The sequence below is a fragment of the Telopea speciosissima genome, chromosome 1 (assembly GCF_018873765.1).
Source record: "Telopea speciosissima isolate NSW1024214 ecotype Mountain lineage chromosome 1, Tspe_v1, whole genome shotgun sequence".
Classification (NCBI taxonomy): domain Eukaryota; kingdom Viridiplantae; phylum Streptophyta; class Magnoliopsida; order Proteales; family Proteaceae; genus Telopea; species Telopea speciosissima.
The window spans coordinates 31,267,861-31,294,436 of record NC_057916.1 but is presented as its reverse complement, the minus strand read 5'-3'; the positions used below and the strand labels follow the sequence as shown (position 1 = coordinate 31,294,436).

Genomic DNA, 26,576 nt, shown 5'->3' with positions numbered 1-26,576 from the left:
CATTAATAGTTGCCTTGTGTGCATGTGATCCCTTGAGACCAAGTGCCCTTGCATGCTCTAAAGCAACAACCTTGAAGTATATATTTCTTGGCATTATCCCATGCAACTCCAGCTGGTAGATATTCAAACACTACAAGGCATCCCTTGAGACCATTTTCTGATGTATGTTCAGATTTGATGTGCCTATTGAAGCACCTATGAACTTAATTACATTAGGATGAACAATAATTCCATGGGTAAAAGCTTATCTCAGTGAAGCAATTTATGCATCAGATCTGTGTCCTTCAATCGCACTCAACCAGAGAAACCATGGTTCCTCATCTTCCTTCTCTTCGTAAAAAACAACAATCGTTCATGTTGTCGATGCTTCATCAATCCTATACAAAGTGGTGCATTCAGAGATTTGCTATTAGAATATCAACACAAGAGACACCACTGAGGTTGGGACTTTCTTGTTCGGTCGCGGCTTCAAGCAAAATTAAAATCGAAAGTTCATAGAACAGAACTTGCTCTTTGCTTGGTTGCGACCAAGTCTGGTTACTGGCCTTGAAAATAGATTCTCGGCTGTCCAAAATGCCAGCAGCAAGGCTGTTACATAAACCACGCCGTTTGTTGGCCAATATATTGATCAATATCTAGGGGGTTACGACTTCTCAATGCTCATTTACAATGGGATTTGCCCCTGGTTGAGCACCTTTTCATTGCCTGATTTGAGACTGGATAGCATTCCTTCTTCTTGGTGATCGATACTATTCAATTCTGGTGTCCTCCTTGGCATGCCAAAAAGTGTTACCAACATTTCTAGCATTCGATGTGAATTGAAGATGCATAGGCATGCCAGAGTCATAAGGACTCGAGAGATGATAAAATAAATTGAATTTGACTTCTAATCGATAAAGAGTGGGATCTTTCCAATGCCTCGGTCGCTTCAAAGTTTTTTAAATATAAAAATTTCAACGCCAAGAAGAACTTTGAAATCAAATTGCTTATTTGGAGAACGTATCTGTTGAAGCTTACAACTTTATGCAAATGGATATCTTTTAAAAAGACATCTAAAGACCTACAGAATGTCTCTTGAAACACAGGCTATTGAGACATTGTGGCCGAGATCAACCCCACTAAAAACTGATGAGGATACATCTACACCAGTCATCTAGCCACGTGTCTAGTCCTATGTATTTACATTGTGAAGGTTCTAGAACCTGATCTATTGTATATATATATACATTGAACAGTAACAAAGAGAGATATGGAATTCACTTTATGACATGGTATCAAAGTGAGACTAGCATTGGTCTGTCGCAAAACGAGCAATGCTAACGTCGGACCAGCATCGGCCCATAGACTAGCATTGGTCTGCCGCAAAACGAGTCTTACGCTTCCTTAAGTATTCCTCCACGGAGGGTATCCTCCTCCGGCCGTGCTCTTTCTTGGCACTTCATGCCTATGCTGACGCTGATTGGGCAGGGTGCCAGGGTGATAGGAAGTCTACATTGGGATATGTTATTTTTTTGGGTACGAATCTAATTTTCCTGGAGCTCCCAGAAACAAAAGACGGTCTCTCGCTCCTCCACTGAGGCTGAGTATCGTGTTGTTGCCTCCGCTGCTACTGAATTGATTTGGCTCTGCTCTCTACTACAGGAACTCGGTGTGTTTCTATCAGTTCAACCCGTCATCTGGTGTGACAATGTTGGAGCAACCTATCTCTCTGCCAACCCAGTTTTTCATGCTCGCATGAAGCACATTGAAATAGATTTTCACTTCATACGAGATATGGTGACGACTCGCCAACTAGCTATTCGCTATCTCTCTACGGTAGATCAAATTGCAGATGTCCTTACTAAAAGTCTCTCCCGTCAGCGTTTTACTTGGCTCAAAGGGAAGCTTACTGTCGGTTCACCGCCTATGCACTTGAGGGGGGCTAATGAGGATACATCTACACCAGTCATCTAGCCACGTGTCTAGTCCTATGTATTTACATTGTGAAGGTTCTAGAACCTGACCTATTGTATATATATATATATATATATATATACACATTGAACAGTAATAAAGAGAGATATGGCCGGAACTCACTTTGTGACAAAAACTACATCTAATAAGAAAAAAGAAAAAGAAAAAGATAAAAGATAAATTGTTTGTTGTGTTGATCTGAGGATCCCTTCCCTTGTTGTAGAATTTATCTTTTATAAGCTATTTTGGTAGTTCTGTTTGTTTCTAGTCGTTACCAAATAGTTCCATAACTACCCACATCCTTAAAGGTTTATTATAACTCCCTTGATGATTGTTATTCGATCACTGACCGTTTTTCAGTCATTTACAATTTGTCAGTCACTGACTGTTTATCGATCACTGACAGTTCGTCATCACTGACTGACAAGTCAGTTTTGAGTGAAATAGGTTCAGTCTATTGACTGAAATATGATGTAAACAAAAAGTGAAACTAGTAATCATCTCTTAGAGCTTTTCACAAAATCATTTTATTGGATTTTTGTTGCATGGGATTTAATCGATGCATTGCAGGGGAGAGAGAGAGAGATCATTTCTATCAATCGTCAACTCCTTCTCGGTGAAATCTGGTGTCTCTGCAAATCTATCTAGTTTGCTCAATTTGCATTATAAAATAATGTTGGGATATTTTTAGGTTATTCTTTTAACTTTTTTTTACTTATACAGTAATTTAGTAAATCTTTTGAACATTGTTACTTGTGATTGTAAAATATAATTTCTACCTGCTAATTTTGTAAATCTTTTTGCTATCTAGTAGATCTAGGCAATTCCCCCAAACAAAAAATAGGCAACAGCTTCTCAAGGGTTTGCCTTTTTTTAGGGGAATAATGTGGGACTCACATCATCTTCCTCAACCCGTCTCTCCTCAACCCCTTCTCTGCGACCCCACCCCCTTTTCTCCAATTCCACCTCCACCTCCACCTCTGTTGCCAGCACAACCCATTTCCCCGCCCCCACTAATGCTCCTTCCCCGCCTTGCCCTCTTCCCCACCTCAATGTTGCTCACTCTCTATAAATCCCCCTTCTCCCTCTCTTGCCCCCAACCTTGTTGGTCGAACAAACACCTTGAGAGTCGTGCAACAATGTTGGTAGATTACTCGCCAAGCTTGACTCATCCATGCACAGTTCCATACTAAGGAAAGAAAGTTCAAGTGACTCAACTAGAGTTACTAGAGCCAACAACGTACGATGGGAAGCACCGCCTAAATCGACCATCCCCGCTGTCCACAATCCCCCTCTCTCCCTAAACCACACCCGAGCTGCCCATGTTACACATCCATGTGATTCTGCAAGGACCCCATCATATAACCCCGCCCCCCTATTCTGCACTTCCAACAATGGATACGATGTGAAATTACTCTGTGCCTCCTCAACATCTTCAATTCCGCTTGGGAATTCCATGAATCAATGTGTAGCAACTTAAACATACATGGATTGAAGGGGATTTGTTTGTTCTTGGCTTCCTAAGTGCGTAGATGCTTGATAATTTTTCTTCTTTCCTTTTTTTTTTTTCTCTGAAGGTTCTTACTTACAGTACTCCGAAGATCAAGACCATCGAAGCCCACTCTCCATTGAATAAAATTTCCTTTTAATTTATTAGCAACCATTAATGTCAAATATTCACTCCCTTCTTCTCCTTCTTCCATGGATGACACCACCACATCATTCCCTTGGGACCCGTTTGTTTGATGGGGGAGGATGGGGTGGGAATGTTATGCGATTGGGTCCCATAATGTAGAGAGAGTTGTGGAATAGGGGTAGAATATTAACTTTTCCCATTAATAGTAATCAAAGCTTTTTGTTTTTTTTTTTGTGGGACTTTGGATAACATAAAAGTTAGGGGTCCGCTTAATAACCTTACTACTGTTTCTATGCTAAAATTGTATTGAGAAACAACAGAATAGTTTTTTCCGTTTCTGTGTTGAGAAACCGCTTTTGACCCGCTTGATAAACTTGTTCTGAAAACGTTTCCAGGTGAGCAGGATAAAGTGTGTGTGGAAAATTCATACATAAAGATCACAGAGTTAAAATAAAATCACAGAGATCAAACAATAGGCATCTAAAGCCATCCAAGGCTCTTCCCTCCAAACAAATCTCTTTCATCATACAGTTACAAGCCAACTCATCAGATTTCAAATTCAGGGAGTGAATACCCTGGCAAAACCCTAGATCTGATCCTCACAGAGAAAACCCAATTTAACAAAGGCACTGGAGTTGCAGCTATCAAGCAAATGGTGAACTCCATGTTGTCCTTGAATCTCTCCATTTCTTCATTCAAACCCCTCCAACCAATGCTAGTTTTTGGAGCAGATATCTCTTCCCTTGCACAGCTTCAACAATTCTCCGCTCCACATAGGTTGTAAAACCCTTGAATCAAAACATATAAAACAGAAACAAATAAACCTATTGCTTACACCTTTAGATTTAGGGTTTCTACAAAACGCAAGAAGAAGAAGATGAAGAGGTAGAATAAGAGAAGAAGGTAAAAAATCGAAGATAAATCGCAAAGAAAAAAAAAACGGAAAAGAAGAGGAAGAAGAAGAAGAGAGGTTAATGGGGTTTTACCTTTGGATTTAGGGTTTTTCGATCTTGCTTGGAGACGAAGAGAATGGAGCTTTCATATGGCTTTGGAGATGGCTTCCATGGAGCTTCTCAGAGCTTGTTGAATCACGAGTTCTCCTTGCTGGTTTTTCTTCAGAGCTCGTGAGGAGGACGACAATGGGTTGGGTCAAATGAGAAGGCAAATGATGTGAGAATATCGGGCACAGTTTTGTCCAACTTATGCCTAGAAACGACAGAACATGTTGGACATGTTCTGTCAAAAGTCTTCCAAACCATATAAATTTTGATTTATACTCCTAAGAATACGTTCTACGAAACACCATTTAACATGTTCTGTCAAAAGTCTTCTATGCCACATAAATTTTGATTAATGTTCCTAAGAACACGTTTTACGAAACACCATTTATCAAGCGCTTTTTAGGATGTTTTCTCGTTTTGAAAAACGAGAAAACACCAAAAACTGTTTTTCGTAAGATAATCAAACGGGTACTAGATTTTTCAAGTGTCATGTTAATAGATAAAATATTTAATATTATTCCCTGAGCTTTTATAAGTTCACCATCCCAAAACAAACAAGATTGAGATAGGATTTTAAAGTGCTACATCAGCATTTTAAATCCCACCCCTATTCTCCCACCGCACCTTAGGTGTCCGCTTGTGTACAATTTAAAGAATAAGTTATCCAAACCCATAAAGGACGATTCACCCACAATCCAAGGGTTGACTAACCCGTCAAATTGTATTGCTATGTTCCAAAACACCTTTCCATACGCATTCTCGCCCCTCGCTGAGTAGAGGGAAACTCGGTCCTACAATTAATTATACAACATAGAAGCATATAGCTTTGCCTTTCGTAAGAATTCTAAGGAAATCGGACGACCGCAAAACTGTCTAAACGTACAAAAACAATCCTAACCACAAGTGTGCTTTGATTATTCGGAAAATCAAAATCGTTCGATTACGACACGTTTCTTATTTTACTGGTTAGAATAATCTAGAGTCTACCGTCTTTCAAACGCGGGATTGGGGATTTACCAACCCGTATAAGATGGCTGATCTTCGATCCTGATATACGAAATCTTGCGTTTCGACATTGGATAGAGAGAGAGAAGCGAAAGTAGAGAAGATGATCGAAGTGGTACTAAACGATCGGCTGGGAAAGAAGGTTAGGGTGAAATGCAACGATGACGACACCATCGGAGACCTGAAGAAGCTCGTCGCCGCTCAGACGGGGACGAGAGCCGATAAGATCAGGATTCAGAAGTGGTACAACATCTACAAAGATCATATCACCCTCAAAGACTACGAGATTCACGATGGCATGGGCCTCGAACTCTACTACAACTAAAATTGTTTGTCTATTCAAGGTTTAATTTACTTTCTTTCTCCTTTATCACTTCAAGTATATCTATTATGTTGTTTGTTTATCACCTCGTAATTTGATTTTTGTTGTGGATTGATTTTGAGACTTGGATTTTCTTGTAATCTGTTTTTGTTAAGTTCGATTTTATCACCGAAGAACGGAATAATTTGGACTCTGGGAGAAAAAGTTTATGTTCATGATGTCTATGGTATATTCGTTTTTCTACTAATTCCCCTCTTCGAGATTGTGTGTCAGTTGTTGATTAAAAAAGGTACTGTTTTTGGGTTGTGTCAATCCCGCAAATTTAGAAGGTTGAAATCAACATTACATCTGTCATAATAACATGGGGTTGCTCTTTGGAATACTCCCGATTGAGAAATCAAGCGAATCATTCAACTATCTAACGACTTGGAAATAAAAATTATATATTCTTAAGAACGCAACTTGTTATGATCTCATATTGTGGGTTGATATGGTCTTGGGTTCTCTCACGTTGTAAGCCGGTTTATGGGGTTGAGTTCCGGTATAACAATTCAACTCCCTCAGGTTGGCTGGTCCTGTTTCACGATTCTCCCTGTTTGAACCATAGCACCTTTGAGATTTTAAGTACCGATGTCCTTTCTCATTACTTTGAGCCAGTCATGTTCAGACCTTCTGTTGTCCTTATGTTTTTGAATTTGCAAATACTCTTTAGTCATGCATGAAAGCTTTCTATATATTTTCATTAAGAATACTTATATGGAAGATTAATGGAGAACAGGGGATGGAGTCCCTACCTCTTTCATTGGACCATACAAGCTCCCTGCCATTTTGTCATACGGATTGGCTATGTTTTCTGTCAATTGATATCAAACCACGGCGGTCACTTATCTACTATTGCAACAGGCTCTTCTGGCTTTTTGCCCACAAGTTCTCAAGCAACGTTTCAATGGTAACACCAATTTTTGCCAACCAGTGTAAAGCCAGGGACCTGTTTTCCTTTCTTTTAAGCAACAACTATCTCATAGATTACTTCCCCATCAAAGAGTCATGTAAGGACTCAAACTCCCCACTAAATCGGTTACAATAACTTATTTGATGATGTAACAATTAGGCTACATCACTTACATTATTCCACTTGGCCTATATTGCCACATGCCAAATGAACAGTATAAGTGCTACACTTGATGTATGGCCGTACTAAACTTAACCCTTTATGGAGTATTGTACTTTCAGAAGTAAATTGTATTCCTAACCGGAGATCAGTATTTGAGAAGCATAGAAAATGAAAATCTTAGAACAATTACTTATAGATCAAATGGAGAAAATTTATATCTCAGACAATAATGATCGGATAGGGCTGAAAGTTGGGTCCGGTGCCCCTTGTACTACCTTTTGACCTGCCAAAATTCACTGAATTCTAATTTATAGATGGGGATGATAGGTCTTGATATATTTATCAAGGAAGTCAGGGCAGAATGTATGATTCTACTTATTTAGCCTGATAAAATAGGGATTACTACTCAAGATCTGTAGCAAAAAAGATCAGAAGCTGATGCACCGAATGCTAGATCAATCTGAGAGGTATACTATCAGTAGTAACAAAGTTTGATAGTCCAAAGTTTACACAGAAAACTGGGCACCACCCACCTTTTAATTGAGTTCAAAAACTCACTTGAAATTCAGGAATCTAGAAGTAGATTAATAAGCAAAGAACTAGGATATCAGGGCTGGAATCACCAGGCCGTGTCTGTGGGTACAAAATCATTACTATAGGCACCATTAAATTGCCTCCACCAGCAAACATAACCAAATATCATTAATCTCAATCAACAATATGTGTTACAATAGAGGTCTGACCCTTTATTTATAGATTAGACTAACCTCTAAATCCTTTTCATGGCATGAACTGAAATCCAAAATGCTCAAACCAAGACTAATAGATGGGGTTCAAGTAAGAACCACTCTACAGTAGGATCGATGATAGGTTGCAGCAAAACATCAAAATAGCAACAAAATCAGAATTAGTAACTTAGAAAATAAGAACCACACCAGCCGGCAGAATGTCACCAAATTTAGATCGTGTGGTGGTGATGTTGAACAGGTTCTATGCTCCAAATCTCAGCCAATTCTGATGGCCGAATGTTGAGATGTGAAGAGGGCTTGAAATTAGAAACCAGCCTTCAAAATAGAAGGTTATTGGAGATATCAATCTGGCCACCGGTTGGGAAAACCAAGCACGGTCGAATGAAGAGTAGGATGTGCCGTCGAGATGCCCTGAATATGATCACAAAAGGGTCACAAGTTGCTGGGTTCTGGAGTCTAGAAGTGCAGCAGGTTTTGATGGAGGAAACTGAGCCACAGGAGCTGTAGGCCCTCAGTTGATGGTGTAATTGAGAGCAGCAGTGTTGATTGTTGATCAAGGTTGCAATCAGGCCTTCACAGATGTAGCAGCAGCAGTGGTTTGCTCTCTTACAGCAACAGCAGCAGCAGGGGATCGACTGGAAGTAGAAGGAAAATGAAAGAACCTCTCAGCCCTTCATCCTCTCACCAGGACACAAGTTGCATAAAGCAATATTCCATTCATCATCATAAAATTGTTAGGGGATCCTAAGAGTTCATAGATATTTATAGGCAGCTATTGCTTGCCTTACAAGTAAGAGAATTAGAAACTAAAATGAGCTAAGGTTGCTTAATTGACAACCACAAAATATCTAAGAAAATAGTTCTAAAATGGAAACAAAACTGAACTCCCAAATCCCCCATGCATAGACAAAATTGACTCTTCTAATAAAGCCTGCATGCAATCTCCTAGCAATATTCCCACCAAGGCAAATATGGGGCTGTGACACTGTTCACGTGACAGTGTTTTGGTCTTTTCTTCTTCATGTTTTGATCTACATCAGACTCTGAAGTCTCAGACTTATTATCCTAATCCTATACTTGTCACTTGATCATCATAGTGGGCTTATAGACTGGCTATTACAAATTAAAAACGCGAGGAGAAACCCCTTAGGGCCCATACAACGATTGATGGACTGTATTTTAACCAAAACCAAACCCAAACCTCTTAAATTGAGTCCTAATCGGGCAGTCTTGACTGCATTGTAATCCTTCAAATGATAACCAATCCATGTAAAATAAGCAAACAGTATGTACACTCTTAGACCCTTAATTAGACTATAAAAAGTAGAGATTCTGTCATAGTGTTACTCCCTGCTTTCCCCTCCTCCCCCAACAAAACTTTTGCAATTCAATTAAGATATGCAAGATATTGATATCAATGGGTAGGAAACTGAGTAATCTTCAAACGATAACAAATCCATGGAAGACAAGCAAGTTTAGATCTCTGAGAAAATTGACAGAAATAAGATAAAAACTAGAAATTGCTTTTGCTTTCTTACTCCCCACCCCTCTTCTTTGGTTAAATTGGAAATTATTCTCTATCTTTTAAAGTATCAAATGTGGGACTTTGGTTGTTGGACCAACTACTAGCTAAACATTGTACTTGAGTGAGATAAAAACTAGAAATTGCTTTCTCTTTCTTACTACCTACCTCTCTTCTTTGGTTAAAAGAGAAGTTATTCTATCTTTGAAGTATCAAATGTGGGACTTTGGTTGCTGGACCAGCTACTAGCTAAACATTGTACTTGAATGAACTTAGTGATACTAATAAAATAAAAAATTGCCAATTGCATGACTGGACTATATGAATACTTGTAGTGCAATTACACAACAATGCCCTTGAGTCTAAAGATGAGAGAAAATTATATAATAAAATTCAGGAACTTGGAGGACCACCTTTTATTCAGCTGCCCATTGTAAGTCACTTCTATTCACATAACTATAGGCCTTATGAATGCAGGAGTGCATATTTGACTTTCTGCCCGACAACAATCGTTCCTTGCAAATTGGGCATTTTATTTTGTACTGGTTGGTGGATAAGTTTTTCCTGTTTGGAGGTGGTTGTTAGTTGTCCATTGACCATCCTCTTTATTTATTCCAAGTGATTAGTTTGGAGGTTGGTTTAATCAAAACCTATATACTCTGTAATCATATTTTTGCACATGGTTAGCTGTATGGCTACAAGAACAACAACAACAACAAAGATTGAAACTAAAGTCCAACAACATCGGCAGAAACTCAGGAAAAACCTCACCTAAATGGTGTCGGCTACATGGATCGTTGTCCTCCAAACATCTCTATTCAAGGCCATGCTTGAGAGAAGGCCCAAACAAAAAAGTCTTTCCTCAATACTTCTCCTAGGGTCATTTTAGGCCTACCCTAGCTCTTTTAGATCCTTCAATCTGAATTAAGTCATTCCTCCGAACTGGTGCATCCCGAGGCTTTTGTTGAACATGACCATGCCACCTCAAACGACTCTCTCGTAGCTTTTCATGTATAGGAGCTACTCCCAACTCAGCTCTAATATGGCCATTTCTTACTTTTTCCTTCCTAGTATTGCCACACATCCATCTCAACATCCTCATCTCCGCCACACTTAGTTTATCTACATGTCGCTTCTTCACTGTCCAACATTCCACACCATACATCATGGCCGGTCGAATGGCAGTCCTATAAAATTTTCCTTTGAGCTTTAAAGGAATACGCCAATTGCACAGAATGCCGCTTGCACCTCTCCACTTCAACCATCCTATTTTAATTCTCAGGGAAACATCATACTCTATCGCCTTCTTTATTTATGATAGAGCCCAGATATCATACAGCTTCGATATGGGATACATTTCTTTAACTTTTTTTTTGGGGGGGTGGGGAGGGGGGTGGGGTTGGGGCTGGAGAGCTAGTATTCATTTCTGAGGATATAAAGCAGTGATAGTTGTCATAGTTAACTGGCATTTTTGGTTTCTCCTTTCACTGTCCTGTCAGCATATATTAACTCTGCCATTTTTTGGTGAGTGGCACTATGGCTAGAAAGTAAATACCTATTTGTGTGCTTATTTTTGCCCCAATTGTTTCTTATTGTTATCTTCTATTTCATTATTCTTTAGGTTAACAGGGCAATATTATGAGAGATATTTAGCTAAAAGAAAATAGATTTTGAAATTGTCACTGTTTGGCTGAATGACTAGCTTTGAAAGTATGTAGCGCAACAGCGGTAAAATATACTGTTGCCAGTTCTGAATAGATGCATGTAGATAAATGAGTCAATTGCTATCAATGTACAGCATTAAGAGTGAGATTTTAGTTCTTGAGAATGAAGGTTGTGAATTGGTTGTGGTTTGACTTAACTCTGCTGAAAAATATTCAGCAAGACATTGTATGCAGAACATGCCAAAGCTAGTGTTGTGAATTGTTTGTGGTTTGACTTGAATCTGTGAAAAAGTATTTGGCATACATTTTTTATGTAGAACATGTTGAAGAGAATTCTAAACAGATACATGTGGATGATGAATTGATTGCTACATGCGTTCCACTTATTTTTGGGCAAATATTACGTTTGATAAAATGCATTTGGATAAATAGGATATTGTAATTATTCCCAAGTTACCTTTATTGAAAAGCTATATCCTGACTAAGGTTCAGTCCCACCTACTAAACTTTCATCTGAGGTTGTAAAAAGTTGAAAAATGCTGATTCAAGTATGCAACCAACTTTTACAATGTTGTTGTTGCTCAGTCCACCATATTAAGATATTGTCTTTAGCATGTGAGATCGGATATGTAACCAGAGTTGGATGATTGCTTTTAGGTATATGCTGGTGAATTATGTTCGCTGCCTTTTTGTGTTTTGAAGTTTATTTGTATTTATGGCTCTTGCGTATCTCTGGTAGTTCTTAATTACTTGGTCACATTCTTTGTTTTGTTCTTTGTAACCAATTTTTGAAACCTGTATATTGATATTGGAGCTTTATATTTAATCCAAAAAAAGAAAATTTAACTTCATGATTTCATTTTTCTTGACTTATTTTTTATTGAATTACAGGTTCGCTGTTGAAGGTGCTTTTGTCTGATGGTTCACAGAACAGGAAGTAGATAGTCAAAACTCAAAAATCAGTGTTCTCTACTTCTGAAACTATGAATCTATGATATGATAATGTAGTACAGACATTGTTACAGTTGTAAGTCTTCTGACTTCTCAGGTACTTGACTAGATTAGTAAGACTTGGTATTGTAATTTTGAATTGCTTCTGCCTCAACCTGGGGTTCTCCTTACCTACGTTGGTTTTTGGTGGGTCCTTCACCTTCACCTTCACCATCTAAATTCGGATGGTTTAAAATTGCCATATATACATGGATCATCATTTTAAGTTTTTATTCCTAAGAACACACTGTTAAAAAGTTTGATGTCTCAAAATTCATTTTCCAAAGAAGGATGTGTTTATTCTAGGAACGCAGGGGTTTCTGTCGACCACTGTAGTAGGTATTGGATTGGGATTGTCAGGGACGGTCCAGATCTTGATGGCATCCTGTGACGGATTATGGAACAATGCTTGTGGAGGTCTTTATATTGATAAAATCATTCTTCCCCCCCTACCCCCACCCAAAAATTTATTTGACGTAAAGCCTCTGTGATCCAGAATTGAACTCATGCGAGGTTAATAGTAAAAATAGCTTGTCCACTTGGATTTTTTACTTAAACTCAGGACTTTCAAGAGTTGAGTAGGCTTCTTAATCTGGAAGCCAAGGACTCTCAGACTCGAAGGTTTCGGAATAATTTTTAACGTCTCTCTCCCTTCCTCACATGCACATAGAAGCACGCAACCCCTTTTCTATGATCAGTCGAGCTAAAACCTCTGTTAAAGAGGAGATTCATGCCAACATGAAGTTGATTGCGTAGGCTCTGTTTGGTTGAAAGGGAAGGGAAATGAAGGGAAGTATACGTAAATTTTTTTTGGGTCTTTTACAATTACCACCCCAAAGTCTTTACTATCTACTATTATTCCTCCCCCCCCCCCCCCCCCAAAAAAAAACTTTCAAACAACTGTTACCCCCCACTGATGCATAATAACTACTAATTGACCCCCATCGTTACATTTCCGTAACGGTGGGGGTTAGTCGTGACAGTGTGCCCTTGTCCTGGATTTTTTAGGACCAAAATGCCCTTTTGGGGTGGTAATTGTAAAAAAAAAAAAATCACCCCATCACCATCCCTCCTCCTTCTTCTTCCTCCGTTGCAATCCCAAACCTTTTGAGGAAAGTTTTATCCCCTGGGAAAGACAATTTTTTTGTCATTGACGAGGTTAACGGCAATATTCTCTTCGAAGTCAAGGTTAAGCACTTGAGTTTTCGTGGCCATCGTGTTCTTGACTCCAATGGCAATCCCCCGCTCTCTATACGAAAAAAGGTTCAGCTCAAGTAAGGTTTGGGGTTGCAGAGGAAGAAGAAGAAGAAGGAGGAGGAGGAGGGGTGGCGCAATGACCACCCAAAATTGTAGGGGAAGATTATGCACTAAAAAATCTTTTAGTAACAATCAACAACAGGCCAACAGATCAGAAAAATAGAAAAAGAAAAATTTTATAACTGAACCTGGTGGAAGTTACAGGTAAGGCTTCAATTGAAGGTCAGTAACTCCGTAGAGGAGAAATTTGAGAATAAAAATACCAGGGCATGAATCACCCAAAAGTGTACAATCTTCGATCCAAATTTCAGGAAGAACAGAAAAGGACTGTTAGAGTTTGGTTTAGATCTAGTTAGTTGCAGGTACCACCCAAAACAGAATGTCGGCAGTAACAAACCAGGAAAATAGAAAAATGAAGAGCAATTAAGATGAATAGAACAAAAAATTATTAAAGGAGAGATTAACCGGCGCTCATCTTTCTTCAACCAGTTCAGCCTTGCTCCCTATTTTTTAATTCCCGGCTTCATCTGAAAGCTTTCTCTTGTGCCCTAGCTTTTCAAGGCAAGGAAAAATCACCAATGCTTCCATTCAGGGCAAGGAAAAATCGCCAGAGCTTGATGACGATTTAAAGGTGTAGGACACAAAACCATTCAAAATAGATGACGACAGAAAAGCAAAAACCCCAATAAGATTAAGAAGTGCAACGAGCTGCAAATAGAAGGTGAAAACAAACAAGAAAGCTTCCATCAGAGATTGAGGGCAAATGGGGAAAGGGATTTTTGTGTTTCTTTCCGAGTGAAAAACTGAAGAGAAATAAGTTTTAGAAACAAAGCAAGGGATTTTTGAGTTTCTTTCCACCTCGGGATGACGATGGTGGTGGTGGTGGAGGTGGAGGTGGAGGTGGAGGTGGCGGTGGAGGCGGGTGGAAAGGAAGATTTTTCATTTTGGCTTTCTTGCATTTCTGGGCTTCTTGAAGGATCAAGAAATGAATGGCAAAATAAAAAAGCAAAGGGGGTTGGTGAGAAAAAACAGAGGATGGGGTTGTGGCAATGGTGTTCTGACAAAGAAGAAAGAGGAGGAGGTGGTGGTGGTGGGGTTGGTGGTCCATTTTTATTTTTTTTTTGGTGAATTGATGGGGTGGGGTTTTTTTACAATTACCAACCGAAAAAGGCATTTTGGTCCTAAAAAATCTGTGACAAGGGCACACTGTCACAACTAACCCCCACTGTTACTGAAATGTAACGGTGGGAGTCAGTTAGTGGTTAGTATGCATCAATGGGGGGGGGGGGGGTAACAGTTGTTTGAAAGTTTTTTTTTGGGGGGGGGGGGTAATAGTAGATAGTAAAATTTTGGGATGGTAATTGTAAAAAACCCTTTTTTTTTTTTGCCCTTTTATGTCATTTGGTTGCAATGGAAGTGAAATGAAATTAATTTAACTAGTGAATTGATGTAAAATCAATGTAAATTTTTTTCAAATTTGTAATCGAACCCACTTTATTAACTTGCACTTATTAAGGCTTTCTTAATAATTTATACATAACCTAAAATTTTAAAGTTCAAAAGACAAAGCTTAGTCTAATGCATAAAATTTCAATTTTAGTGAATTATCCTGAGATCAAACTTTTGTTATATAAAATATCGAATTTTGATGAATTTGAAATAATGTTTGAAAACAAATCATGGCCACCCCGTTGAGATCCACACACAACTACACACAGATGTGCATAGGCAATTAGAGTGCATCTGAATTTTAATAAATAAATAAATAAATCTCTTTTTTAAAACAAAGTTGTAGAACTTAGATATGCCCACTTTGCTGGCCTCTTAGGATGGATTTCTCAAAGCGAAGGAGTTGAACGTGTTTGCCTTGTGGATTGAATCGGACTTTAAGTTTGTTGTTCTTTCAATTCAATCTAGATTAATCCTTTGGTTCACACTTCGAGACTAGACATATCTTCAACCGTTCTTGTGCTTGATTCTCACATACTGCTATAGAGAGGCAAATCACATTGTAGACTTCTTGGCGAAAAATGTTGCAAAATCAGGGGCTTCGGGTATTTGGTTCAATTCCCAAATCACATTGCTGAGGAGCTTGGAATTGATGCTATGTCCAAGCTAAATTCAAATTTGATTTATTAGGGGGGGGGGGGGGGAGCAGTTGTTGCTTAGAGCTTCGTCGTAGGTGGGCCTGTTCTTCTTCTAGCTTCTTGCCTGGGAATGTTCAGGTTCTCTTGTTATGTATTTCTCTTTCTCTTTTTTATTTAAATCAATGAATCCTTTTAGCAAAAAAAAAAAAAAAAGAATTGGATGTTTTCCTTCGGCACGGGGTCATTTTGATGGTCGAGAGAGGGTATTGTGCATCAGTGGGGAATATTATCAGACATTCATAAATTCTGGGCAGACATTTATGGTCAATAATGACCATTGTGGCAAAACCAAGCTGTAAATTATGAGTCTTATTGTTGCGTCAAGAAATTGCCAGTGGGTCCTTTGGGTACCGTAACCTGCAAAAGGACCTTAGTGACAAGGGAGAACCGGTGTGGTTCTGGCCTAGGACTCTCCGATGCCTAAGTTAGATTTCTCTAAGCAACAGATGAATAGTTAGAATTTAAGATGCCTTCATGGGGTAGAGTACCTAGGAATTTATAGTGAAGTATGGCGGTGTGGAAAATCCCAGTTGGTAACGAGTAGTCCTCGTAGTAGATAGGTGTTTCTCGTTAGTAGGATTTATCACTTAGTCGGTTGCTCCCCCATGGGAGGTAGAGTCGCAGTAGGGAAGATGTTCTCAGTAGATAGACATGCATGCTCCCTTGTATGTTGGATAAAATCCTTGGTGCATGAGTCCATCTGAGATTATACCTCTTGTAGATGGTACTCACCAAGTGGTGAGGTGAAGTATATCTCGGCGATGATGCTAGTGGCTTGCGTGTAGTATTTGGTCTTGAACCTTGAGTGACCTTGTTGGTCCTTCTCCTTCTGGGCTAACGAGTGAGTCTTGAAGTGGCCGAGCTTGGGTGGTCTTCCCTCTTGTGCTAGGACACGTGGTGGCTCACGATTGACTTGTATAATTTTGGGTTTATCACTTATGATTCAAAATGCAAGCATTCATCAAAGCTTCTTTTGCATTTCTCCAGCCTTGTGTGGAAGAGAAAAATAAAACAATATTTCCAATGACAAACTGGATAAAGGAAATGTAATCTACAACCAGTTGGATTTCTCCTCAATCAACCAAAGGGTATACTTTGCTTACTAAAATAAAAATAAAAAATAAAAAATCTGGAGAACAAGACCGACCTAAAGGGTGTTACACTGTTTCCTGAAACAAATGTATCCATAGGAATAAATTTATTGGTAAATGGTCTAAGAATTCCATTGTCCATTTGAAAATTTATTGTTACTCTATTTTATTTTTTTGGGTGAATTATTGTTACTCTATTTATAATGGCTAAAGAGTGTGTTTCCCAATGAAGAAAGGTTCAAGAATTCTGACTTCACCTGTACTCTATAACATGGTTTATTAGACTTAATGTAGATTCAAGTTCAGAAGACATCTGCAACAACGTGTCCTAATAGATTTATTAGAGGGATGTGTCTTTTCCTAATAAACACTTAAGTAATCAATTGGTATGACTATGGGAAGTATGAGTGGTTAACAAACATATCTTGTGGAATGGTATTCGACATGTTTTTCAAAGACAACCCTTGGTGGTATCTCTTTTTCTCTTTTATATATATAGAGAGGGGATTAAGCCCATCACAATTTCGGAGACAATGAATCCAAACTTTGATTTCTCTTGGTTTTTTCTAGGCATTGATTTTTTCATGTCCAATTGAGTACAACTCTTGGTGTCCCTAAGTGAACCGGTCAATGAATACAACACCACTAGTTTAGCCTCAAGTAGGGGTTGTTTTAATTTGGAGGTTGATTTGCAAAGAACTTAAATTTCATCAATAGGGACGTCTACAACCTTAAAGAGAGAGCCGATTTGACACGATTCAACCCACATCTTCTGTTGCTATGTTCAAAACAGGAAGTTGGTACACACTTTTTATACATGGATTATTTTACAATCATAAAAGTTTTCTCTTAATTGATGATTCATTTTTTACTACATTTCTTTCGTTTTTTTTTTTTTTTTTGGGATTACGAGGGGTATCCGCATATATTGGCCAGACTAATCCCCCCCGGCAATAGGATGGCCACCGCACCTATTATCGCACTAAACCCCGTCACAATGACCTACTTGAGACCGAATAATGGCTGACTCAAGATAAGGGCAGTGGGATTCGAACTTAGGACGTCGGAGTTTAAAGAACTACATTTCTTTGATTAGAAAATGGAAATTCTACAGTCTGATGATTCATTAGTAATTCATGAATTAGAATTGTTAATAATCAAATTTGTTTAAGTTTAATCTCTTTCAGCTTTTTTTCATATAGCTCCAACATATGTAAATCAAAGAGATCAATGACGTAAAATCCGCACCTTTGATTAAATAATAATGAAAACTGAAAACGTTCAAAGAAAAAGGCCAAAAAAAGGGCAAGGGGAAGGGGAAGGGGAAGGGGAAGGGGTGGGGTACCACTTATGTGACCATGAGCATTCAGCAGTCAAAATTCAACACCTTGGGACTTCGAGAGACCTCCAAAGTCTAATCTCAGAAACTATTTAAACCCGTGTCGTACACACACACATACACGCTACAATAAGAAACCGAACACCAGTCACTATCCCCTACAACTAGAAGGCGCAGGCGCAGGCGCAACACAGACAGTTGCTAACAACAAAGAAAGATTATGGCTTCAGAATGTCCTGGTAAGTAGTCCCTACTTCTATCCATTCTTCTTCTAAATTCTCAAGAAAACTTCCAATTTATTCGTATTCATCTTCGTTAGTTTGTCCACTATGATATATCCTTCATAATTTCCAAGATTTCTTAATTTCAGGTAAGAACTCATGGCCAGAACTTGAAGGCGCCCATGGCGATGCGGCAGCGGCAAAAATCGAGACACAGAATCCTAACGTTGATGCGATTATTTTGCTCGATGGAACTCCAGTTACTAAGGGTTTCCGGTGCAACAGGGTTTGGGTCTGTGTCTGGTACAGTTGTCCGGTTCTTCTTATAGAGTTCAGAAATGACAACATAATCCCCTGTCTGAACACACTGTTCAGGTGGGGTCCACCCCCTCTTATTAGAGGCACCAGACAACTGTACTGAACACGACACGGAAAGGATAAAAATTCGTCGGATAGTGCCATGATTTTAAATCTAGGAATATTACAAGATTCTTCAAATTTGAATTTTGGATTTCAATTTATCAAATTATTCATTCAATCTTTCTTTTAATTAAATTAGTTAAAATAAGTTTAAATATTATAAAATTATCTAAAACAATGACTTCCCTCACATATTTACGTTTTTAATTAATATATATTTTTTTACCTTTCATTTTTTTTTGTCATTTGGATTGGTTGAGAGGGAGAGAGAGAGAGAGACAGTGAGTGATGAATCGGCACTGGCCCAACTATTTCCACAAATCTAAGCAATGAGCATCGGATTCAATATGACATTATCCAAAAAATTCCCCAATAGATAGAGGGTTCCGGTTCCTCTCTAGCGAGCCCAGTGCCTACTACCTAGTGCCTAGGGAATGCCCAGTGAGCATCCAATGGTTGGGCTAGCTGAATGTACGTCGAGAGCGTGCAGTCACACATCCTAGCGCACATCCAACCAACACAGTCATTGGATGCTCGTTGGAGGGAGCCAGTGCTGCAGAGGAGCCCAATCCTAGAGAGAGAGTGTGACGAACCCATGTTGCACAAGGGGTGCAAGTTTGGTCTTGTCAGCCCGAACATGGCCTGGGTTAAGATATCTTGGCCTTGAGGGCAGTTCAAGGGCTGGAAATTTGTAGCTCTGAGTCAGGATCATGTCGGGCCAAGGTTGAGGCCTTGGGCTGAGCCTGGCCCGACCTACCCTAATCCTATTCGACCCTGTTTTTTAAGTATCCGACCCTATTTTTAAGTTATACTAATATATATATTAAACTTTAAATATCACACACATTTTATTATATAATATATTATATATGAAGCTAATAAGTGATATAATACATTTTATTATAGTGTTATTTTACGTAAATGACAAACCAACATCGACCATCATTATAAATTCAACAGTAAGCATCGGAGGTGTCCATCTCTTCAAATCTAACATTAATTGAGCAACAGATTCAATAGGAAAACCCCCAAATATCATAAGAGGGGAGATATTGGGGTCCTCCTCACATGGCGTGTCTCCACCAACAGAAGATGGGGAAAGAAAGAGCCAAAACAAAATAAATGAAAAGAAGAGGTAAGTGATGTAAAGGGCCAATGGAGAATTCAGTCATTAAAGAGGTAGAAGAAAAACAGGGATGGGGTTCCACCTACCCGTCCATTCGCTAACACTTATCACATAGTGCATTTAGAATTTACTCTCGTCTGAACATCTATAAATAGGGGGAGGGAAAGAACCCTACATATTGAACAACACAAGTTTAAGAAATGAACAAGTGAGCTGTGCATGGGTGAGGGTTTTGTGGAGTATTGGGTTCTTTTTTGAGTATTCTCTTGAAAGGTTTGAGAATGTGAGTTGAGAGATAGTGTATAAGAGGGGTATCCAGTTTTGGATATAGGGTGGTTGGTATAAATCAAAAGCGTTATTATTTGTATTGTTATTCTCTCAATTCTTTTATAATGAAGAACTCTCAATTACGCCTGTGGATGTAGATATAGCTGAACCACGTAAATACTTGTGTATGTGAATTTGTTATTACCATTTCTATGTATTATCTTTTTTTTTTTTGGTAGAAATTTCTATGTATTATCACTTTATGCACACATGGGCCTCCCACAGTTACTAATCACATGAAACTATTCATTAGTCACTATTCAAGTGACACTATTCATAATTATTATTCACGTATTGTCACATTTCTCCATTTTTTTAACAAATGTGGGAAAAGGGTTATCAAATTTTCCCAATAGGAGAATTATAGAAGTTAACTTGTTGATCAACTCTAGCCATGAAGCACCACTCATCCACATCAATTCTGTGTAGATCGATATCGAGTAACCACCATTGTTGGTGGAGCATATGCCTTGTTTGAAGGGCCTAGAGCAGCTTCAGAAGATCGTCTGAGAGAGAGAGAGAGAGAGAGAGAGAGAGAGAGAGAGAGAGAGAGAGAGAGAGAGAGAGAGAGAGAGAGAGAGAGTTGCCTTATTTTCTAGGAGAATGCCTAGTTACCATCTATTGCCACCAATGGCGGGGAACGTAATCAAACTAATTGGGTGGATGGTTAAAGTCATATGGAGAAAGCAACAAAGCTCCAAATTTTTATCCTCTCAAGTGTAGTGCACTGGGCAGGTCCATCCGACGGTGGCCAAAGGTGAATTGATGGGTTTTAAAGGTGAAAAGGTGCATTGCCCACCGTCTGATGCACTTTAAGGTGGATTGGGCATTGCACCGCACTTGAGAGGATAAAACCATGGGGAAAATTGTCCAATTCTATGCAGACAAGGGAGAATTCACTCGAGTCATGGCTTGAAAATGATTGTATGGAATTCTCCCACGAGGCCACGACATTTATTCTATAAGGACAAATACTTTAAAAACGTACAATTGAACAAAATAAGAATTTTTGTTGATTTGTCTCTGATTTCTATAGTTGGCCTTTTTATTTTTAAATTTATTGGTAAGTAGTATCAATTTATTGAAAGGTTGAACAAAAACACTTAAAAGCAAAGGCTAAAAGCCAACCGAACAAGGCCTCAAGGATAAATCTCAAGAGGCTTAGAGAAACAAAAACAACACAGCACAAAACCAGATCACCAATTACATATTATAAGACCTAACCAACTCACCTATTCTCCCAAATTGGATGGACCGTCCATCTTTCAGCTAGAAGCAAGTTCTTAGGAGTTCTCTACCCTTAGGGATAACTGCCCCACATCGATCTTCAACATCTTGGATATCACCAAAAATAGAAGGGCTAGTCTTGATCTTGTTACTGAAAATATGGAAGTTTCTCTCCTTTCATACATAACCAATAGTAGCACAGACACAATACCACCAATCGAATCTCCTTTAAAAGAATTAGCAATCCATCTAGCTTCCAAGAGATAACATTACTCCCCACCCTAAGGAGAATAAAGCTTCAAGATAACTCCCCAAACCTGTCTATTAAAAGTAGTTAAAAAATATATGAACTTTGGTCTCCAACCTTGCCCAAGAAAAGTAACAAAAGGGGGACACCAACACATTTTTCTCACGAAGCTGGTCGTTGGTAGGCAGGCTGTTTACCAAACATCTTCAAGTGGTTGTCGAGTGCCTAGAAATACAATTCTTAGACCAAACATGGTCAGCTCAAACCATCTTAGGAGAATGGATCCACATTATGCTACAGGCTGATCTAGTAGAGAAGGTACCAGTAGAGGGGGATCCCTTCCATATGATTGAATCTTCCCTTGACCCGTTCCACCGAGAATGCTGTCTAACTGGTCCCAGACTTGGTCAAAATTTGAAGAGATGACTGGTTCATGACTCCATCTTCCATCAATCAAAATGGATTGCACAGAGGCTAGTGTATTAGATCCTGCATCATACTAGATAAGTAGAACCCCTTCTGGGTGCCAAAGGTCAAGCCAATGCAAAGTAGAAGCTAAATTACCTAATTTGTGTTGAACAAGCGATCCAATTTGATCCCGGTACTTAATGACTTTCCTCCACACCCAAGAAATAATTTGAATCAGTTGTTGTGTCCAAATAGAGTTACCAAACCTGCTATCGATATTTTTCTTTATCTGTTGCTGATCGTCAGTGGTTGATGGATATGGAATCGTGTGAGGAAGGAGGGAGGTTGAGGGTGATTGATGGGATATAATCATGGGAGGAAGGGGGGAGGTTAGGGATGTCAAGAATAACAAAGAGTTTTAGGACCTTGGGAAGTTCTCAATGGACCACTTTGGTGGTGGAAAATTTAATCCGAGGAAGTGATGGCAAGGGTGGTGAAGAAGGAGAAGTGTAGGAAGACGATGGTGTCCCACGCCTAGTTGTTTAATTCTCTGAATTATTCGGCAAATCCGAATTTTATGAATTATTCGTCTGAATCCGAATTGGGCTCAAAGAATAGGAAAAAGTCGTGCTATATAGAGATTTATCGAATTATTTGGGAATAATTCGACGAATCCGAATTACTTGCCATTATAAAAAAAAAACTCCTCAAAACCCTATTTTTTTTGGTAACCCCCCCCCCCCTTAAAAAAAATGCGGATTCTGAAATTATTCAATGAATTAAACAACTAAGCTTATGACTGCCTAACAAAGATAAAAATTAATTATTCACTATGTAAATTCTTGGTTAGATTTTTTTTTGTAGAAATTCTTGGTTAGAACTTAGAAGTCGATAACAAAAAAAAAATGGTCGAGTAATTGTAAATTTTTTATTTTTTTTTTGTGGTTGATGGTTTAAAACCATTGTTAAGAACAAATATTTTGGCACACGTGACTCAATAAAATATCCATGATCAATTCAAAAGGTCTCAATTTGATTTTTAGGTAAAAAATGTTCTCATCACAATCATATAGTCAAAGTTTATCAAAAAAATAATAATTTATATAGTCAAGAACTACATGTGATCCTAAAGTTTAACTTGAGATCCTTACATGAAGATCCTGTTATGATTTTTAATTTTTGTTATGTTTTTTTATTGATGAAACAAACGGTATCCCAATTATGCACATATGACAATTAGTTGATAATGTTTAACATGTACTACAAATATTAAAAATAACGTATAAATTATTTTTTTTACAACGAATAATTCTTGAATCTGAATTTTATTTTGTCCGTTTCTTTGAAAGAATTCTTAAATTTAACAAAATCAATTGTTCCGAATAATTCTTTATTCCAATAATTCCTGAATCTGAATTTGTTAACTATGGGCCCACTAGTGATGGTGTGGGAGACGCTGTTGGCGGAGACAAGAGAGGCAATGTTGTTGATGGCGGTACTGGACGACAAGGTGAGGGTCGAGGGAGTACAACGAAGGGGAGCTGCACAGGTCATAAAGGGGCAAATTAAATTGTCCAATTCGTAAGGGGTAAGGCATGACACTTTTGTTAATACCTAAACTTATTTTTAATAATTTAGTTTATGAGAATATATAAAAAGAAACAAAACTTCAGAAGTTTTTGGCTGAAAGAGTCAAATTTCTAATACAAAAAAATAAATCAAATTTGGAGTCAGTTGAAATTAAATCGATCTGGATCGATCAAAATCTACTAGATCGGTCAATATGATCAAAATCCAGATTTTATGGGATCGGTTATTGTATCGGTCAAAAAAAGTTTTTAAAAAATCAAAAAACAATTCTAAAAATTCAGTAATCACACTTTTTACAGTTTCCCTAATCCCTAATTTTCTGTTGAGCTTATCTAATCCCTGTTTTTTTTTTTGTGCTTACCTTTTCCACCTCTTCAACCTCACCCACTCCTTTTAATAAAAAAAGGGATAATGTCTTAGATCCACTAGATAAAAACGGAAATCACAGGATAAGTAGGTTTTAAATTTATTTTACATCCACTACTTGAAAAGATTTACTTAATCCCTAAAGTTAGTTTGTACTCATCCAAAATAAAAGCAAACTTTCAAAATTGCCCTAACCTCATTTATTGAAAAGTAAAAAACTAGTTAAACCACATTAAAGAAAACAACCGTGAAGTCCACAAAAAAAGAGAAAGATTGTAATAAAGTAGGATGAAAAGATTACGGGAAGTGGTAATACCTATTACGGTATTATGGTCATGGAGGATTTTAAAATTTAAAGTGGTAATACCATAATAAAAGATGAAAACATATTTTATAGCGTCATAGTCCAAAGGTAATGGAAGTAAAAAACAAAGAAAATTGAATACCAAAATTCGAGATCATAAAAATTCAAAAAAAAAATCTAACCTCAAGTACAAAAAGGGCGTGTGGTGATCAATGTCTCCATACGACGGTGAATGTGATCCCAATTCACTGCAAAGCGGGAAAGGGTATCGGAAGGATATTTTGGAACATATTAAAACCCTGGGAGGGGTTTGTGAACCCTACGATGGTAGGTGAACCGTCCTCTTACCTCTATGGGTAGATGGAGACTTAGTCCTAAAAGAAAAGCTTAATTTTTACCCAAAAAAAAAAAAAAAAAAAAGCTTAATTTCAATTATGATATTATTATTTTTTAGAATATCTTTACAAATATTATTGGGTGAAACGTGAAAGAGACACTTTGCAAACTTCTTAAAACAGTTTTTTATTTTCGATAAATGCAATTGGGGCAATTTTGGAAGTTTGTTTTTATTTTTTCCTTGTACTAACCAACTTTGTGGATTAAGTAAATCTTTTTGAAATGGTAAGTAGTGGATGTAAAACTAAGTTGAAGCCTACATATTTTGTAAATTTCGTTCTTATCAAGTGGATCTAAGAAATTTTCCAAAAGAAAAAAAAAGGCCTCACCCACTAAATCAAGGCGTGAAAGACTAAGAAAAATATGATACCGATCCGATATTTGAAGTCAGCAATCCAACTCCTAATGTAAAACGCTATTTTGTCGATCCTTTCGCCAAATCTATTCATGGTTTCACAAATCCAAATCGGTAGATTGATCCAAACATTCTAAATCGTTGGTTTAAACTAACCCTAAATATGTGGATCACTGGAAGACTAGAGTTTTACTAGAAGAGCACCGTGAGTTCCCTGTTTATAGTGAACTACTCCAAGTAGTTGACTCATTCAGATAATCTCTTAACTATATAAGAAATATAGTCTCAAACCTACCCTCTTCATTATTTGCTTTTTCATTATTTCTCACTATCTTTTTCATTCTTCCTCTCATTTCATGGCGAAGACCATCATTTTTGCATTATTCATCGTGTTGGTATTCTTTCATCAATACAATCATGTCAAGGCCTTTAATCCTTCTGGATGGACCAATGCCAAAGCCACTTTCTACGGCGGTAGCGACGCTTCCGGAACAATGGGTATGTAACCGGTTCGTCTTTAATGTTTCTCTCTCTGCTACCAGAACTGAATTTCATTGGATTATTGATTGGTAACAGGTGGTGCCTGTGGTTACGGTAACTTGTACTCAAATGGTTATGGGACAGCAACTACAGCTTTAAGTACTGCCTTGTTCAACAATGGTGCCTCTTGTGGGCAATGCTACAGGATCATATGTGACTACAAATCAGACCCTCAATGGTGCATAAAGGGGCAATCCGTAACTGTTACTGCTACCAATTTCTGTCCACCAAATAATGATCTTCCAAACGACAATGGCGGCTGGTGCAATCCTCCATTGGAGCATTTTGATATGTCTCAACCTGCGTGGGAGAAGATTGGTATCTATAAAGGAGGGATTGTACCTGTTATCTACCAAAGGTTTGTGATTGGGTTTTCTCTATGTCTCTATTTTTAGGTTTTACAATTTCATATATACTTACATTAGGCATTGGTGTAGGGTTCCATGCAAGAAACATGGTGGAGTAAGGTTCACCATTGGTGGGAATAACTACTTTGAACTGGTCTTAATACACAATGTGGGAGGGAGTGGAGCAATCAAGGTTGCATGGATTAAAGGTTCGAAAACCGATTGGATGGCGATGTCGAGGAACTGGGGAGCTAATTGGCAATCCAATGCCTATCTCAATGGCCAGTCTCTCTCTTTTAAGGTCACTTCTGATGATGGAGAGACCCGTCTCTTCCCAAACATAGTCCCATCAAATTGGAATTTTGGTCAGACCTTCTCTAGCACAGTACAATTCTAAGTTCAACTTAGGCGGCATTTGGTATGCATTCTTGGAATGTATTCTAAGTCGATTTCGTATTCTCAAATGATAAAAATAGTTGTTTTATTGCTCGAAATCAACCTAGAATGAATTCTAAGAATACATATCAAATACAGCCTCGGGTGCAATTTTGCAGAGGCTTGTTCGTTATTTTAGTGAAGTAGCCTGCTACCCATACATGCTATGGAATGGAGGTGTGAAAGAAAGCAATTTGCTCTTAGATTTGGTGTAGTTGCTTCTTAGTCTAGGGTTGAAACAACCCAACAATGAAACCCTTATGTTTCCTAGGTTTTTATTTTTTATTTTTTTTTTATTTTTAGGGGGTGGGTTCTTAAGTTGAATCCCCACAATTGGAGTCATATGGTTATAAGGTTCCTAATAGACCCCATTTCACCTTTTAATATCTCAATGTAATTGCTATGATTGAGTTTAGGAAAGAGTCCATGTAATGATGGTGGAGACCTCCATACCTGAAGTACCAATGACCAAGATAC

At 38.2% G+C, this 26,576-nt stretch overlaps 3 protein-coding genes across 5 annotated transcripts; all 3 read left to right on the top strand.

The window, feature by feature from the left end:
- The first annotated feature begins 5,651 nt into the window (after positions 1-5,651).
- On the top strand, positions 5,652-11,900 carry LOC122648980 (ubiquitin-like protein 5). Of its 3 annotated transcripts, none has more exons than XM_043842312.1 (2): positions 5,652-5,924; positions 11,858-11,900. In XM_043842312.1, the coding sequence occupies exon 1, from the start codon at positions 5,699-5,701 to the stop codon at positions 5,918-5,920; it is 222 nt and encodes a 73-aa protein (XP_043698247.1). In that variant the 5' UTR covers positions 5,652-5,698; the 3' UTR covers positions 5,921-5,924; positions 11,858-11,900. The 3 variants fall into 3 exon arrangements, with proteins under 3 accessions (XP_043698247.1, XP_043698246.1, XP_043698248.1); XM_043842311.1 differs by having other exon boundaries at positions 5,652-5,939; XM_043842313.1 differs by lacking the exon at positions 11,858-11,900 and adding an exon at positions 11,604-11,625.
- Positions 11,901-18,010: 6,110 nt separating this feature from the next.
- On the top strand, positions 18,011-20,700 carry LOC122645430 (inhibitor of trypsin and hageman factor-like). Its single transcript, XM_043838764.1, has 3 exons — positions 18,011-18,029; positions 18,161-18,303; positions 20,620-20,700. Exons 1-3 carry the CDS (start codon positions 18,011-18,013, stop codon positions 20,698-20,700), a joined length of 243 nt encoding a protein of 80 aa, XP_043694699.1.
- Positions 20,701-25,133: 4,433 nt separating this feature from the next.
- Positions 25,134-26,233, top strand: LOC122648976 (expansin-A11-like). The gene is made up of 4 exons (XM_043842308.1): positions 25,134-25,275; positions 25,354-25,675; positions 25,755-26,068; positions 26,194-26,233. The coding sequence occupies exons 1-3, from the start codon at positions 25,134-25,136 to the stop codon at positions 26,059-26,061; spliced, it is 771 nt and encodes a 256-aa protein (XP_043698243.1). The 3' UTR covers positions 26,062-26,068; positions 26,194-26,233.
- The last annotated feature ends 343 nt before the right edge of the window (positions 26,234-26,576 follow it).

Coding starts and splice junctions, on each gene's coding strand:
- LOC122648980 (XM_043842312.1), top strand. CDS start 5,699: ATGATCGAAGTGGTACTAAACGATCGGCTGGGAAAGAAGGTTAGGGTG.
- LOC122645430 (XM_043838764.1), top strand. Junction 18,304..20,619: donor TCCGGTGCAACAGGGTTTGG/GTCTGTGTCTGG, acceptor TGCACTGGGCAG/GTCCATCCGACGGTGGCCAA.
- LOC122648976 (XM_043842308.1), top strand. CDS start 25,134: ATGGCGAAGACCATCATTTTTGCATTATTCATCGTGTTGGTATTCTTT. Junction 25,276..25,353: donor CGACGCTTCCGGAACAATGG/GTATGTAACCGG, acceptor GATTGGTAACAG/GTGGTGCCTGTGGTTACGGT. Junction 25,676..25,754: donor GTACCTGTTATCTACCAAAG/GTTTGTGATTGG, acceptor GCATTGGTGTAG/GGTTCCATGCAAGAAACATG.